The following is a 14,035-nucleotide window of genomic DNA, read 5'->3' on the forward strand; positions in this document are numbered from 1 at the left end:
GGGGACAGGGGATCCTACCTCTAGTCACAAAGTTATTCTGATTCCCCAGAATCCTTGTCTGGTCAGAGAGCTTCCAGATGAAGAACATGCTCTTCCCCTGGGAACTTTTACAGGGCAGGTCCACCGTGTTCCCTTCTCTGCCCATCACCACAGTCTTCCCTTGAAGGACGGCTGGGAGCTGAGCTGGATAGGAAAGAAGGGCGAGCTTCAGTGTTTCTGCCGGCTCCCTCCGCGCCCCACCCTTTGCGTGTTCCCATCTGCCCATCTCCCTGCACCATCTGCTGCTGGTCCTCAAGTCTGAGAACTTACCCAGCTGCAGCACCAGGAGCAAGTGCCTAAAAGAGACTCCTTGGTTCATTGTGGCCTTGCTGAGGTCGACGGACTTGAGTCGCTGGGGACTGGAGTCTGCAAAAACGGCAGGGGCAGAGGCAGATAGACGTCATTAGTCTTCGGCATTCCTTGGATGTGGAACATACAAGACCCCTCTCTCCCTCAGGGCCTTTGTAACTCGCCCCATAACCTTATTTGCATACAGGAAGCAGGCATCCTGCAGTAATGTACCGCAATATTCAGTGCCAAATTAAGACTGTGTGATGTTGGTAGCATAAGAACAATTTTTTGTTTTGTTTTGTTTTTCAACATAGGGCTTCTCTGTGTAGCTTTGGAGCCTGTTCTGGAACTTGTTCCAGACTAGGCTGGCCTCGAATTCACAGAGATCCACCTTCCTTTGCCTCTAGAGTACTCGAGTTAAAGCTGTACACTACCACCACCCAGTGCACAATAGCAGTTTTAACATCCTAAGCAATAGCAGCGTATTACATATACACAGAAATCAGTATAATCATGGGTGTCAAATACAAACCACAATCTCAGGCACTCCCGTGAAGAGTTCTAGTCTCCTACCCTGGCACAAAGGCACACGTGTGTAATCTCAGTACTCAGGAGACTGAGGCAGGAGAACCAAGAGTCCAGAGCCAGCCAGGACTACATAGTGAGACCACATCTCAAAACTGAGATTAAAGGGGCTGGAGGGCCGACTCAGCAGTTGAGATCATGTTGCTCCTGAGGAGAATCAGGTTCGATTTCTAGCACCCACATGGTGGCTCTATCTCTACCTATGGTCCTAGGGGATGCAATACCCTCTTTTGACCTCCAGCAGGCTCCAGGCACTCAGTTGGTGCCCATTCGTACACGCAGGCAAACACCCATAACCTTAAAATATATTTTTAGTTAAAAGAGAGAGAGAGAGAATTCAAGGCAAGCCTCAGCTACAAAGCATGTTCAAGGCTAACCTGGGTTATATGAGACCCTGTCTCAAAGGTCAGGAACCCACTGGTCTTTTTTTTTTTTTAAAGATTTATTTATTATGTATACAACATTCTCCCTCGATGTATGCCCGCATGCCAGAGGAGGGCATGAGATTTCAGTACAGATGGTTGTGAGCCACCATGTGGTTGCTGGGAATTGAACTCAGGACCTCTGGAAGAGCAGCCAGTGCTCTTAACCTCTGAGCCATCTCTCCAGCCCCCCCACTGGTCTTTTAATAAAAATAATTATTACCAGGTGGTGGTGCACACACCTTTAATCCCAGCACTTGGGAGGCAAAGACAGGTGGATCTCTGAGTTCAGGCCAGACTGGTCTACAGAACAAGTTCCAGGACAGCCAGAGCTACACAGAGAACCTGTCTGTAAAAAAAATCAAAACAAAACAGAAAAATAATTCTTCCTGATCTTTCTGCTTCAGAAATATCTAGTTTTGTTTTTGTTTTGTTTTTAAAAAAATATTTATTTATTTGTCATGTATACAAGATTCTGCAAGCCAGAAGAGGGCTCTTAACCACTGAGCTATCTCTCCAGCCTAGAAATATCTAGGGTTTTTTTTTTTGTTTTTTTTTTTAATTAATTTATTTTTTAATTTATTTATTTATTAAGGATTTCTGCCTCCTCCCCGCAACCGCTTCCCATTTCCCTCCCCCTCCCCCGACCAAGTCCCCCTCCCTCATCTGCTCGAAGAGCAATCAGGGTTCCCTGACCTGTGGGAAGCCCAAGGACCGCCCACCTCTATCCAGGTCTCATAAGGTGAGCATCCAAACTGCCTAGGCTCCCCCAAAGCCATCAAACAGGTAATGGAAATATCTAGTTTTGAACTGTTCAGTGGATACTATGTTTACCATGCAAATGTGAGGTCTGGAGTTGGAACCCGCAGACCTCACTTAAAAGCCAGGACAGCAACTACAATCCCAGCAACTGGGAGGTAGAGATAGGGGCTCCCCGGAGCAAGCTGGCATGGATACTCATGCCCCGCATATGCTAACTCAAACATACATACTTGCACATACATACACATCCATCTAGTTTTGAGAGACAATATTATGAATGATTTGGAGCTTTGGACAAGTCGTTCATAAAAGAAGCTATTGGATTCTGATAGAGAAACATCTCTTTTTAGTTTAGATCTCTGGCCTGGTTAGACTTGGGCTTTAAAATAAACACTGGCGGCCGGGCGGTGGTGGCGCACGCCTTTAATCCCAGCACTCGGGAGGCAGAGGCAGCCGGATCTCTGTGAGTTCGAGGCCAGCCTGGTCTACAGAGCTAGTTCCAGGACAGGCTCCAAAGCTACAGAGAAGCCCTGTTTCAAAAAACCAGATAGGTAGATAGATAGATAGATAGATAGATAGATAAAAAATAAACATTGGCTGGAGCAATGGCCTAGTGGTTAAGAATGCTGGCTGCTCTTTTAGAGGAACTGGGTCCAATCCCAGCACTCACTGGTGGCCTGTCTGGAACTCAGGCCCGCAGCTCCAGGTATACACATGGTACACACACACAGAGAACAAAACATCCATACACATAAAGTAAATTATAAAACTAAAGTATAAGCATAGACTGACAATTTCATTTCATGTAAATAAAATAATATAGACATATATATGCATGCATACATACATATATGTATACATATTTAGTTCCAGGTTCAGAAAGTTTGGTAAACCATTTCCAGGTAGCTTTATTTCACCTACAAACCGTATCATCTTTACTGATACTGTAAAAAATTGTTTTGTTTTTCCTCTGTGGGCCTAGAACCTACAGATTCCCACACGGTAGGCAGGTGTCCTACTACTGAGTCACTCTCCCGCTGTGGGAGCTCCTTCAGCCAATAGCCTTTAAGATACTGGCCTACTTAGGGCGTGGTCTCATGGACTACAAGTGCAGATGAACAGCATGCGTGGTCCTTTCTCTGCTGGATTTGGTTTCAGTTCCCAGTGCACGCAGAGGACTGTGGCTGGCTACCCCTACTGTGAGTTTATCCCCAAATAAATAAACCTTTGTTATCCTCCCTTCCAGGCTCTCATGGACCTCTCTAGCACTTCTACACTCTCCCAGTCCTGGTAGCTGTCATTTTCAAATATTTAATATGTTTACAGCTAGACCTCGCACCCAGCGGCACCATTGGCTTCTTTTTTTTTTTTTTTTTAAATATTTATTTATTATGTATACAATATTCAATCTGTGTGTGTTTGCAGACCAGAAGAGGACAGCAGACCTCGTTACAGATGGTTGTGAGCCACCATGTGGTTGCTGGGAATTGAACTCATGACCTTTGGAAGAGCAGGCAATGCTCTTAACCACTGAGCCATCTCTCCAGCCCCCCACCATTGGCTTCTTTTTCTGTTTTATGGTACCAGGGATGCAACTCAACCCCTCGCACCCGCTAGGCAAGAGCTCTGTCACTAAACTGGGTCCTCAGGCCTCTGGGTTTGTTGCATCTCCTGTTTACTTGCCAAAGGCAAAGCTGCTCAAAGACCAAGTGCAATTGATAGCCCAGGCCTCTGTCATCTTTAAACCATCCAGCCTGTGCAAGACTGGGCCGAGTCGTGGGTGGGCAGGAGCTCAGGAGGCCACGGCCCTGCCTCTCCCTGAGGAACTATGGGTAGCGGACAGCTGCTGGAGGAGGGACAGTCATGGTTTCTGGGCATGGCCACTGGTGCCTTGTCCATGCATTGGACAGGCAGCTCCAGAGCGATTCTGGGACTACCCTAGTTAAACTGGGCGGGCCACAAAACAAAACAAAACAAAAACAACTTGAGAAGGGGACTTGCTGGGGAGAGGAGAGTATTCGACAGGGGCGGGAGAAAGGTATGAAGGTGGGGAGCATGAGCCATCAGAATGCATTCTACACACGTACAAGATTGTCTAAGGAAAACTTTTTTAAGAAAGAAAGAAAGAAAGAAAGAAAGAAGGAAAGAAAGAAAAGCATCCGGCTGAAAACAAAACACATCGCTTACTGAAGTGGGCAGGGAAGCTTGTTATTAATTATTTTTTGACTTTATTTACTTATTCATTTATCTATTGTATATGTTACACTTGTGCGGCAGTCAGCAAACGACCTGTGTGCCCGTTCTCTCTTTCCGCTGTGGGGGGCTCAGGGGTCTAGACAAATGCCAGCTTGGCGGCAGGCACTTTGCCCACCAAGCCCTCTCACTAGCCCGGTTTACTCATTTTCTTTGCTGAGGTGGTGTTGTGAGTGCCACTCTGTTGTAATAGGAGCGGCGGGCTACATTCCTGGCACCTGGCCGCCCGCACGGCTAGCTTTATCCGAAATAATTACACGGAAACTGTATTCTTTTAAACACTGCCTGGCCCATTAGTTCTAGCCTCTTATTGGCTAGGTCTTACATATAGATCTAACCCACTTCTAATATTCTGTGTAGCACCACGAGCTGGCTTACCAGGAAAGATTTTAACCTGCGTCTGTCTGGAGTGGGAGAATCATGGCGACTGCCTGACTCAGCTTCTTTCTCCCAGCATTCTGGTCTGTTTACTCCGCCTAACTAATTTTCTGTCCTATCAGGACCAAGGCAGTCTCTTTATTTAACTAATGAAATTAACACGAAACAGAAGACTCTCCCCCATCAAGGTGGGCCACACGCGTGAGTCAAGTGCTCTACCACTAAATCACTGTGGTGAGAACGGCAATGTTCTAATAAAAAAAATTCAGAAAATTAAAATGGGGAATGTGGCTCAGTTAGTATGGGAGGCCCTGGGTTCAGGAGTACCAGGAGTATTAGCGGTACTAGCTGCTGCGGTGCAGAGAGGTGCATACCAATAATTCCAGCCCAGGAGGTAGAGTGAGGCAGAAAATCAGGAGTTCAAGGTCACCCTTAGCTACACAGAGAGTTAGAGGCCAACCTAGGCTACACAAGAGCCTGTCAAAAATTTTCTTCAAGTAAGGTGGTGGTGGGGCACATCTTTAATCCTAGCACTCGGGAGGCAGAGACAGGTGGATCTCTGTGAATTCAAGGCCAGCCTGGTCTACAAAACGAGTTCCAGGACAGGCTCCAAAGCAATGGAAAAAGCCTGTCTCAAAGAAAAAAAAAATCTTCAGATGTTTTTCAATGTTGTGCCCTGGCCAAGAGTGACTTATTTGTGGATGGAAACAGAAAGTGGTTTCAGAAAATGGCAAATACGGAGGCGACAGAGCCAGGAGCTGGGGCCCCGGGGTGTAGGCGGAGACCCTAGGCCTTGATCTTGGAGGCTCAGGAGCCAGGAGATAGTTTTAGGCAGAGAAGGTGGTTCTGGTTGCAGGAAAAAGGATAAACCTGAGAAAGCCAAGGTGTGATTCCACTCAGAGGGCACAGCCTCCCTAAGACGGCTGGAAGGCAAGAGAGCCGAGGGACCTGATGTCTGTCTGTCTGTCTGTCTGTCTTTCTCTTTCTTTCTCTCTTTCTCTCTCTCTTTCTTTCTTTCTTTCTTTTTTTCTTTCTTTCTTTCTCTCATCTCTTTTTGTTAAAGATAATCTTGAATTCCTGCCCCTCCTGCCCAGACCTCTCAAATTCTGGGGTTACAGGCATGTACCACTACTTTGCCTGTCTTAAGATAAGGACTTGTAGGGCCGAGAGACAAACAAAACAAAACAAATGCCCAGAAGGTTCGTTTCCTGGTCAGTATCAGACAGACAGACAGACCGTATAAAGCCTATGAAGTCTGGGTCAGCAGAAAGCCAAGGACTGTCACCTGTAAGTGAAGCTGGCAGTTGAGGTAGAAGGTGGGAAAGAGGACAACAGACTCGAGGAAAAAGAAAGCCTTATAGGGTAAGAGCTGTTCTCACTACTAGCCGCAGCTGGCCTAGAACTCACTATGCAGACCAGGCTGGCCTTGAACCCACAGAGATTTGCTTGCCTCTGCCTCCCGAGTGCAGGAAGAGTGATTCTTTGCTGCCACATATCCAGGAAAACAGGTGAGAAACCGTGTTTGTAAGAAACAGATCCACAGAGCCACCCCAGACCTAGGGCTCCAAAGCTGACACATGGGGTTCACATTGGCGTGTTCACAAGCCTCTAGAAGACCCAGGAACATTCAAGTCCTAAAACACACTCAGGTGGAGGAGAAAGGGGAGGAGCATTCTCAGTGCCTCTGAAGTGTGGGGTGTGCCAGATGTTCTGAGAACCAAGAGAGCGTGGGACAGCAGGTGCAGGGAGCTCGCTGACAGACGATGTCTGTGTTGGGGCCTGACAATCAATCTTAACGTCAAGCCAGGAGAGCTGAGACTTGCTCTGTTCTGGAGGTGACTGCAACCACTGTTGATTACACACACACACACACAAACGCACACACACGCGCGTGCACGCACATACACGCACACCACACACACACAACGCGCGCACACACACGCGTGCACACACACATACAAACACACACACACAAACGCACACACACACGCGTGCACGCACATACACGCACACCACACACACACAACGCGCGCACACACACATGCACACACACGCGTGCACGCAATACACGCACACCACACACACAACCCGCGCACACACGCACACGCGTGCACGCACATACACGCACACCACACACACACAACATGCGCGCGCACACACACACACACACACACACACACGAATTGCAACCCAGGGGCCCAGGCTATAGTGGGTCTCATGATGGAGGAAGGTCATTGGTTAAAAAATAAAGAAACGGCTTGGCTGGCCCTCATAGGTTAAAACATAGGTGGGAGGAGTAAGTGACTGTTAGAAACTCCCTAGGAATCTGGTCCAGAGCTGATGAGAAAAGATATTCGTGAAGACTTTCTTATTATTCTTCCTCCCGAACCTGGTTTTTCTCTCCCCTTGTCTTATCCTTCCTGTGTTGCTCCACAGTACCCTGCCTTCTGTGAACTCAGTTCCCTGTTGCCGCTCTCTTGGCCATGTCCCATCGTCTGCCTTAAGATAGAAGGATTCATGTAATCGCTTCCCCGCTAGTCTGAACAGGCCAGGCTGCCTTGAGCCGCCACAAGGCCGGCGCTGGTGCAAGCGCAGAGACTGGATAATTCGCCTGTGTAGCTTAGGCCACGTAGGATGGACAGAGGAGAATAACTCACTGTTGTGTCTTACTGCATGCAGTTCACGAATTCTGTTTCTTAACTGGGTCATTGCAGGCTGGGCTGTAGCTCAGTGGTACAGATTTGCTCAGCATGCCCTGGGTTCCATCCTCAGTACTACAAAAATGTAGCCATGAAGAAGGAAGGAAAGGGGGAGAAAGGGAACCTGAGAAGGGAGGGAGGAGAAGCAAGGCCAGTCACTAAGTGTGTATTCACACCTAGCCCTGGCCCAGACGGAGCCAAGTCATCTGCAAGCGTGCAGTTTCTTTTTCTCCATCGTCTACGCCCAAACTTCCCCGAAAGGCTCTTCTTCTCCATCGTCTACGCCCAAACTTCCCCGAAAGGCTGGTTGGCCCTCTAGGGACCACTTGGGGCATTTCCCAGAGGAAATGCAAAAAGGAGATGGGAGTGTCTTAGCAAGAGAGAGAGTGTATTTTCCTTCTCTCTCTCTCTCTCTCTCTCTCTCTCTCTCTCTCTCTCTCTCTCCATGCTCTGGTGTGTTCACCATCAATAGCTGTGTGTCCACCCTCCCTCCACCCTGTCGCATTCCAACTGCTGTCTGTTAGCCCTTATCCACAGTTTAGGCTCTTCCTGCTTCCAGAAACACCATTCCTGCTTCTAATGCCTCGCTGTTGTTGCTAGTGTCTGTGCCCCTCAACATGCTGGTCGGTCTCTTTGTCCCTGTCCCTGACTCTGTAGTAACTCCCTTTCTATGCAGTCCCTGGACCATCTGAGGTAGGTTTCCGGCTGGGCTCTAACACATATTTTTTAATTATTATTGTGTTATGAGGGAGAGTGAGAGGAGAGAATGTCAGGGAACTCTGGGTTAGTTCTCTCCTTCCATCTTTAGTGGTGCTGGGGACTCAACTCAGGTCGTAACACTTACCCTTCACCCACTGGGCCATCTTGACCACAAATACATAATTCTTGACAGGGATACAGCACTCAGAGGAGGTGCTGGGGCTGATCCAACAATAAGGTTTGGGGGAAGCTAAGAAATAACCCTGTTCAGATCTTCCACTTGGTGAAAGAGGAATTCTCCAGAACCTGAAACGCAATAGATGCTTCAGAAGAAGAGACAGATAGATGATGGATACACACACAGAGAGAGAGAGAGAGACAGACAGAGACAGACAGACAGACAGAGAGACAGAGAGAGAGAATACATTTTGTTGAAAACAAGGAGCTAGAAAGAGAAGTGGTCAGAAGAGGAGTCTGGGGAAGTGGGGAGTAAGAAACTTGTCCCTGAGTCCTGAGGGTGCCTACAAGTTGGCTCTGTTAGCTTGGGGTGGGGCTTGCAGAGCATTTAAGGGAAGGGTGTGGTGATGAGAGCTGTAGAGGCAGTGTAGCCCCGAAAGGGTTTCCTACTGCCCCCCTACCCAGATGGAGAACCTTTCCCGGCAGATGTGGCCTTGGAAGAGAAGCTAACAGAGAAACAGTCTGCATGGGCTCTCCCTCCACGGGATCGGAACTCCCCTGGTCCTGGTAAAGATGCTTGAGGAATGAGGGCATTCCTGGCTCTTCCCCAGATGGTAGCCACTCTTTCCCCCTCACTCCAAGATTCTGCAGAGAGCTATCTCTGTCTACAGCTCCTGGCATCACCCCAGTGCACTCCGGGCTTTGGCTTAGTGGAGGAGGCTGTGGGTTTCCAGCCACAGCCTACTTTGGTGCTGTAGGCTTCCGCTACCACCCGAGAGACCTGGCCTTTGATTCCCACATCCTCAGCCTCCCCAGGGGTGCTGTACCTCCTGCGGTAGCATCCTGTGTACCTCACCCCTGGGAGAAGCTGCAGAGACTGACTGGTTGCAACGTTCCCCTCCCCCTCTCTCTGCTCACATCTGCATTTCTGAATCTCTCTCTTCCATGCTTATGCTCCGGGGGTGACTTCCTCTGGGTTGCAACCATTATTGTCCTCACTGTTCTCTTCTTGGAGTTCCCGTCTCTTCTTTCTCCTCTTTCCCCTCTCTAGATGCCACTGAGATATAGTTCTTTCTACACTGTAAACAAGCAGCCTGGCTTCCTGCAGGCCAGCGGGTCTTCCAAAGCTTTGATGTGCGGCAAAGCTGCAGAGGATGGACTGGATGCAGAGGCACTGGCTGCAGAGTAGGAGAGACACAGTGGACAAAGGACAGTAGGCAGATTTTCTGGAAACAAAGCACAGAGGCCTCGAGGGAAGGAGAAAGGACTCAGAGAGGTCATTAAAGCAACAGCCACCCATCCCAGCATCCACCAACACACAAAGCACACAGGGCCTGTCAGGAATGATAGAGGAGAGGCAAAGACATGAAGGGATTCTGGGAGGCAAGAAGCTTGCAGGGGACACAAAAGATGCAGAGAGGGCTCACACAGGGACGTGATGAAAATGACAATGCCTACCACACACCTTTCAGGATGCTTGAGGTTCCTGCTACCCTCACAGGGCCCCCAGAGACGGGAGAGGAGGGCACGGTCCCAGCACAGCTCCACCACAGCGACAGTCTGTGGTCCCACAGACACTTTTATCTTCCCCTCACGGCCCCCAGTCAGCCCACTCTAGCCCAGTCGTGGGAAGTGGCCCCTACCACACAACCCTTCAACTCTGCCGGGCTTCATACACACTTCCTAGAGATGCGACCCTCTAAGCGACCCTTGTGGTTCAGCGGCTGCAACCTCTGTCACCCTCTCCTTTGCCTCAGATGCCCACATGATGGAGGGTGGATTGGGGTTCTGCACCCCTTCCTTCCCTTCTCTCTGAAAGCACTAAACAGAGCTGTAAACAGCATGCAACATTCCCCCTCCCGACGCCCACATCCTCCCCACACTGGTCTTATTTCTCATCTCCATCCAAGTTATTCAATCCAACGAGCATTTACTAAGCGTCAGGTTGGGTACCAGACCTGACCACCCAACTCCAAGCGCTGCCACTTCTCCCCTGTGGCCAAGAGCAAGGCCTGAGGCCACCTCAAGTCTCTGCGGAGAACTGGGAGATGGTGGGGGAGAATTTGCCTGCAGAGGCAGCCCTCTTCTGAGAGTGCCTAGGATTGAAAAGGGAAAGTGGTTCCTGCCTTTCTAGCTCTTCAGGGGCCCTCTGTCAGCAGTGCAAGGCAGCCATTTTGTATAAACCTACAGAATCTAAGGCAGCACCAGAAATTCTAAGAACAAAAAATAACAGCAGTCTTCCCTCATCAGGCTCTTGAGCCTTGCTTGCCAAAAAGATAAAATAAAATAAACCAAAAACAGAAACAGAAACAAGCAAGCAAGCAAACAAATAAACAAAAAACACTGTGCCCTTCAAGATCAGGACATTTGGGAAGTGCTGTGCACTCAGTAAAGTCTTTGAATTATTCCATTTTGAAGGATCAGACTGAACCTTAGGGGACCTCTTTGGGAATAACTCTATGAACTGAAGGACTTTCTGGGGCACAGCGTGACTTCAAGACTAAGAGAAGAGAAAGGTCTGAAAGTGTGGAGACAGGGCTAGAATTGGATAGTGCACCCCTCCTTGAGAAATAGAGCCTGGCTTCATGCCCACTTCCCACCAAGAGCACCAGGGTCGGCAGTCTAATCAGCTGTCCTGACGACTTGTGTACCGAAAGAAGCATCCATTTGCCGCTCTCCAGAGCAAGAGTCCAGCTTTAATACTTTCTGAGGATCTCCCTTCCTCCCTTCCTAACTCAAGCTAACGTCAACAGAGTTCCCCTTAGACACTTCAAAGATTCTAAATATCAGTCCAGGCTCAGTGGCATGTGCCTTGGTCCCCGCTACTGGGGAGGCTGAGGCAAAAGCGACACCAGAGTGAGACCTGAAAACAAAATACAAACCAAACTCCTAAACCTTCACAGAGAAGGACAAACGTTAAAGAGCTCACATAATTGCAAAAGAGTTGGAAGAGGCTGCAGAGATCGCATGGTTTAAATTGTTCTTGAGGGTCTGACCCTTGGTGAAGATTACTAGGGCAGAATTTAGAAAAATTGCACATGGTCCTGGTTTTTCTCTTCCTCTTTTCCTTTTTTATGCCTCTTCCATACTCAACATCTGTCCATGCTTTCTAGCCTTCCCTTCTCTCCGTAACTGTTTCTGCCTTTTCTCTCTTCCCAGCCTCGCCTCTCCACCATGACCCCCCACCAGCTGCCTTCCCTTGTCTCTCTAGGCCATCGCCTTTCTGATCTTGCATTCTGGTCAGGGTGCTTCCCTGAGCGCCTGCTGCTCTGAGCTCTGTGTTCCGCCCCGGTGGGTGGGCAAGGATGACCATGGCTTACTGCTTAACCTCTCGAAGCTCGTGATTCCAGTGGGAGATCATGGTTCCTGACCTGTTCTGAGAGAAACACAGCTAGGCACAGAGAGCTGCATCCAGAACATTCCGGCGCCTCTGCTGCCACCTTTGCCACCCATTCCAGAATGAAGTCCAGCGCTGCTCTTACCTCTGGCCAGCCCTTCTAGGCTCAGCTTCTGGCACAGGTGTGTCTGTGTGAGGAGGAGAGGCTTTACCAGCAGGTGCCTCCTGAGGAAGAGGGTTTTGCTATGTCTTCACAGATGCCCGTAAGTGAAGAAACAGGAAGCCTGGTAGTGAGGCTCCGCTGCACGCTAGACGTGGGCCAGCCCTCTGGAGTCCCTCCCTTCCACCCCAGCTATTGGGGAAATTGACAAATTAAAACGACCAAAGTCATTGGAAACAGAGAAACAGAATTGGGCCAGAGCCTGGAATGACACTGTTGTCTGTTTGGGGGCCCAGAAACAGGCCGACACAATCAGATCCAGCCAGCACGAGGCAGGGCTTAGGGCCCACATAGCTATAAGCCCAGAACTGGGGAGATTTAGCAGAAGAATCACAAAGTCAAGGCCAGACTAGGTTACATAGTAATACCACGTAAGAAAAAGAAAAGTTAGCAAAAATTAAATCAGTGGAAAATTTAGATGAGATTATATATTGCCCAATAAACCCACTGAGTCAGCTGTTAAGAGATGACGAAGAGCCTGGAGGGAAACAGCCAGGGCTCCACAGCAGCAAACGCAGTACTTGTCTGGTTTTTACTCCCTTGGTTCCTGGGGACTGGGTAGGCAGCACGCTGCCGAGATGCAAACAGCATGAGAATTGTATGTGTCTCCTCTATGGAAAAGTATGGCTAAGCCATTTAGACTGCACGGCCTCTCTGACAGGAAGAGCAGGGTCACTGTGTTTGGACAGGTGGGCAAACACAACCCTTCTTCCTTTAGAGACAACTTGAAAGCAGCTGTGGCAATGCCACAAAAGGATTCTTGTTCCACACCTCTGTGCAGTGTGGCCTCTTCCAGAGCTGTGAACAGTAGGGGCTATGTATCTGGTCCACTGTGGCAGAGAAGGCCTGGGTTGAAATATGGATGCCTGAGGGAACCAGAGTGACCATGGACCACACTGTGGATGCCTGAGAGGACCAGAGTGACCATGGACCACACTGTGGATGCCTGAGAGGACCAGAGTGACCATGGACCACACTGTGGATGCCTGAGGGAACCAGAATGACCATGGACCACACTGCGGATGTCTGAGAGGACCAGAATGACCATGGACCACACTGTGGATGTCTGAGGGAACCCGAGTGACCATGACAACACTGCGGATGTCTGAGGGAACCTGAGTGACCATGACAACACTGTGGATGTCTGAAGGAACCTGAGTGACCATGACAACACTGCGGATGCCTGAGGGAACCCGAGTGACCATGACAACACTGTGGATGCCTGAGAGTGTAAAAGGAGCAGTGGGCTGCATTCCTGCCACCCGGCTCCCGGCCGACAGCTAGCTTATGCCCGGAAATAACAACACACAAACTGTATTCATTTAAACAGTGCCTGGCCCATTAGTTTCAGCCTCTTATTGGCTAATTGTCACATCTTAATTAACCCATTTCTATTAATGTGTGTAGCACCACGAGGTGGTGGCTTACCGGGAAAGATTCAGCATGTCTGACCTGGTGGCTGGCTCCATGGCATCTGACCCAGAGAGAAGAGGCATGGCGATTGCCTCACTTCCCTCTTCCTCCCAGCATTCTGTTCTGTCTACCCCACCCACCTAAGGGCTGGCCTATCAAATGGCCAAGGCAGTTTCTTTATTAACCAATGAAATCAACACAAAACAGAAGACCCTCCCACATCATGAGAGGACCAGAGTAACCATGACCACACTGTGGATGCCTGAGGGAACCAGAGTGACCATGGACCACACCGTTGCTAACACCGTTGCTAGCCTGTTAGGCATCAAGATGAAGAAGAGAGATAACACTTATGGGTTCCAAAGATTTTATTAAATCACCACCTAAGTGATCAATCAGGGCTGCAAGACTAGGACTCGAGAACTTTGTTTCTCTTGACAACCTCGAACAGAGGCAGAAGTGGGCTTTGTAAGCACAAAATTCACAACCATTTGTTGCCAAGTTACAGTTACAATTTTTGACAATCAGGAATCAAAGATTAGGGACTTTCCTCACCTGTTCCATCATTGTCAACCAACACATAATGCAAGCCGTTCAGTCCAAGCAATCAGATTCATTTGTTCTTTCTGTGGTTAGGAATAGCCATGTTTCTAGAGAACTCAAGATGCATAATGACTATTTTTGTGATTTAGGGAAGAGGTTGGTCGGCCCCTGGAAAGTTCTTAGTTCCCAGGGCCGGGGAACCTGAATTTTATTTCAC

At 49.0% G+C, this 14,035-nt stretch overlaps 1 protein-coding gene across 1 annotated transcript in view; it reads right to left on the minus strand.

The window, feature by feature from the left end:
* The window catches only part of Cd4 (CD4 molecule), a 31,310-nt gene extending 19,404 nt beyond the window's left edge, over positions 1–11,906 (minus strand). Inside the window, exons 1-3 of the mRNA XM_041641154.1 lie at positions 11,788–11,906; positions 310–405; positions 19–183 (exon numbers count right to left, since the gene is read on the minus strand). Of these exons, the coding sequence (XP_041497088.1) occupies positions 19–183; positions 310–358 (214 nt within the window). The 5' untranslated portion in view covers positions 359–405; positions 11,788–11,906. The remainder of the gene's footprint in view (positions 1–18; positions 184–309; positions 406–11,787) is intronic.
* Positions 11,907–14,035: the final 2,129 nt, after the last annotated feature.

Source organism: Microtus oregoni, unplaced genomic scaffold (genome assembly GCF_018167655.1).
Source record: "Microtus oregoni isolate MIOR12 unplaced genomic scaffold, Mior012 000002F_ref0000024, whole genome shotgun sequence".
Classification (NCBI taxonomy): Eukaryota; Metazoa; Chordata; class Mammalia; order Rodentia; family Cricetidae; genus Microtus; species Microtus oregoni.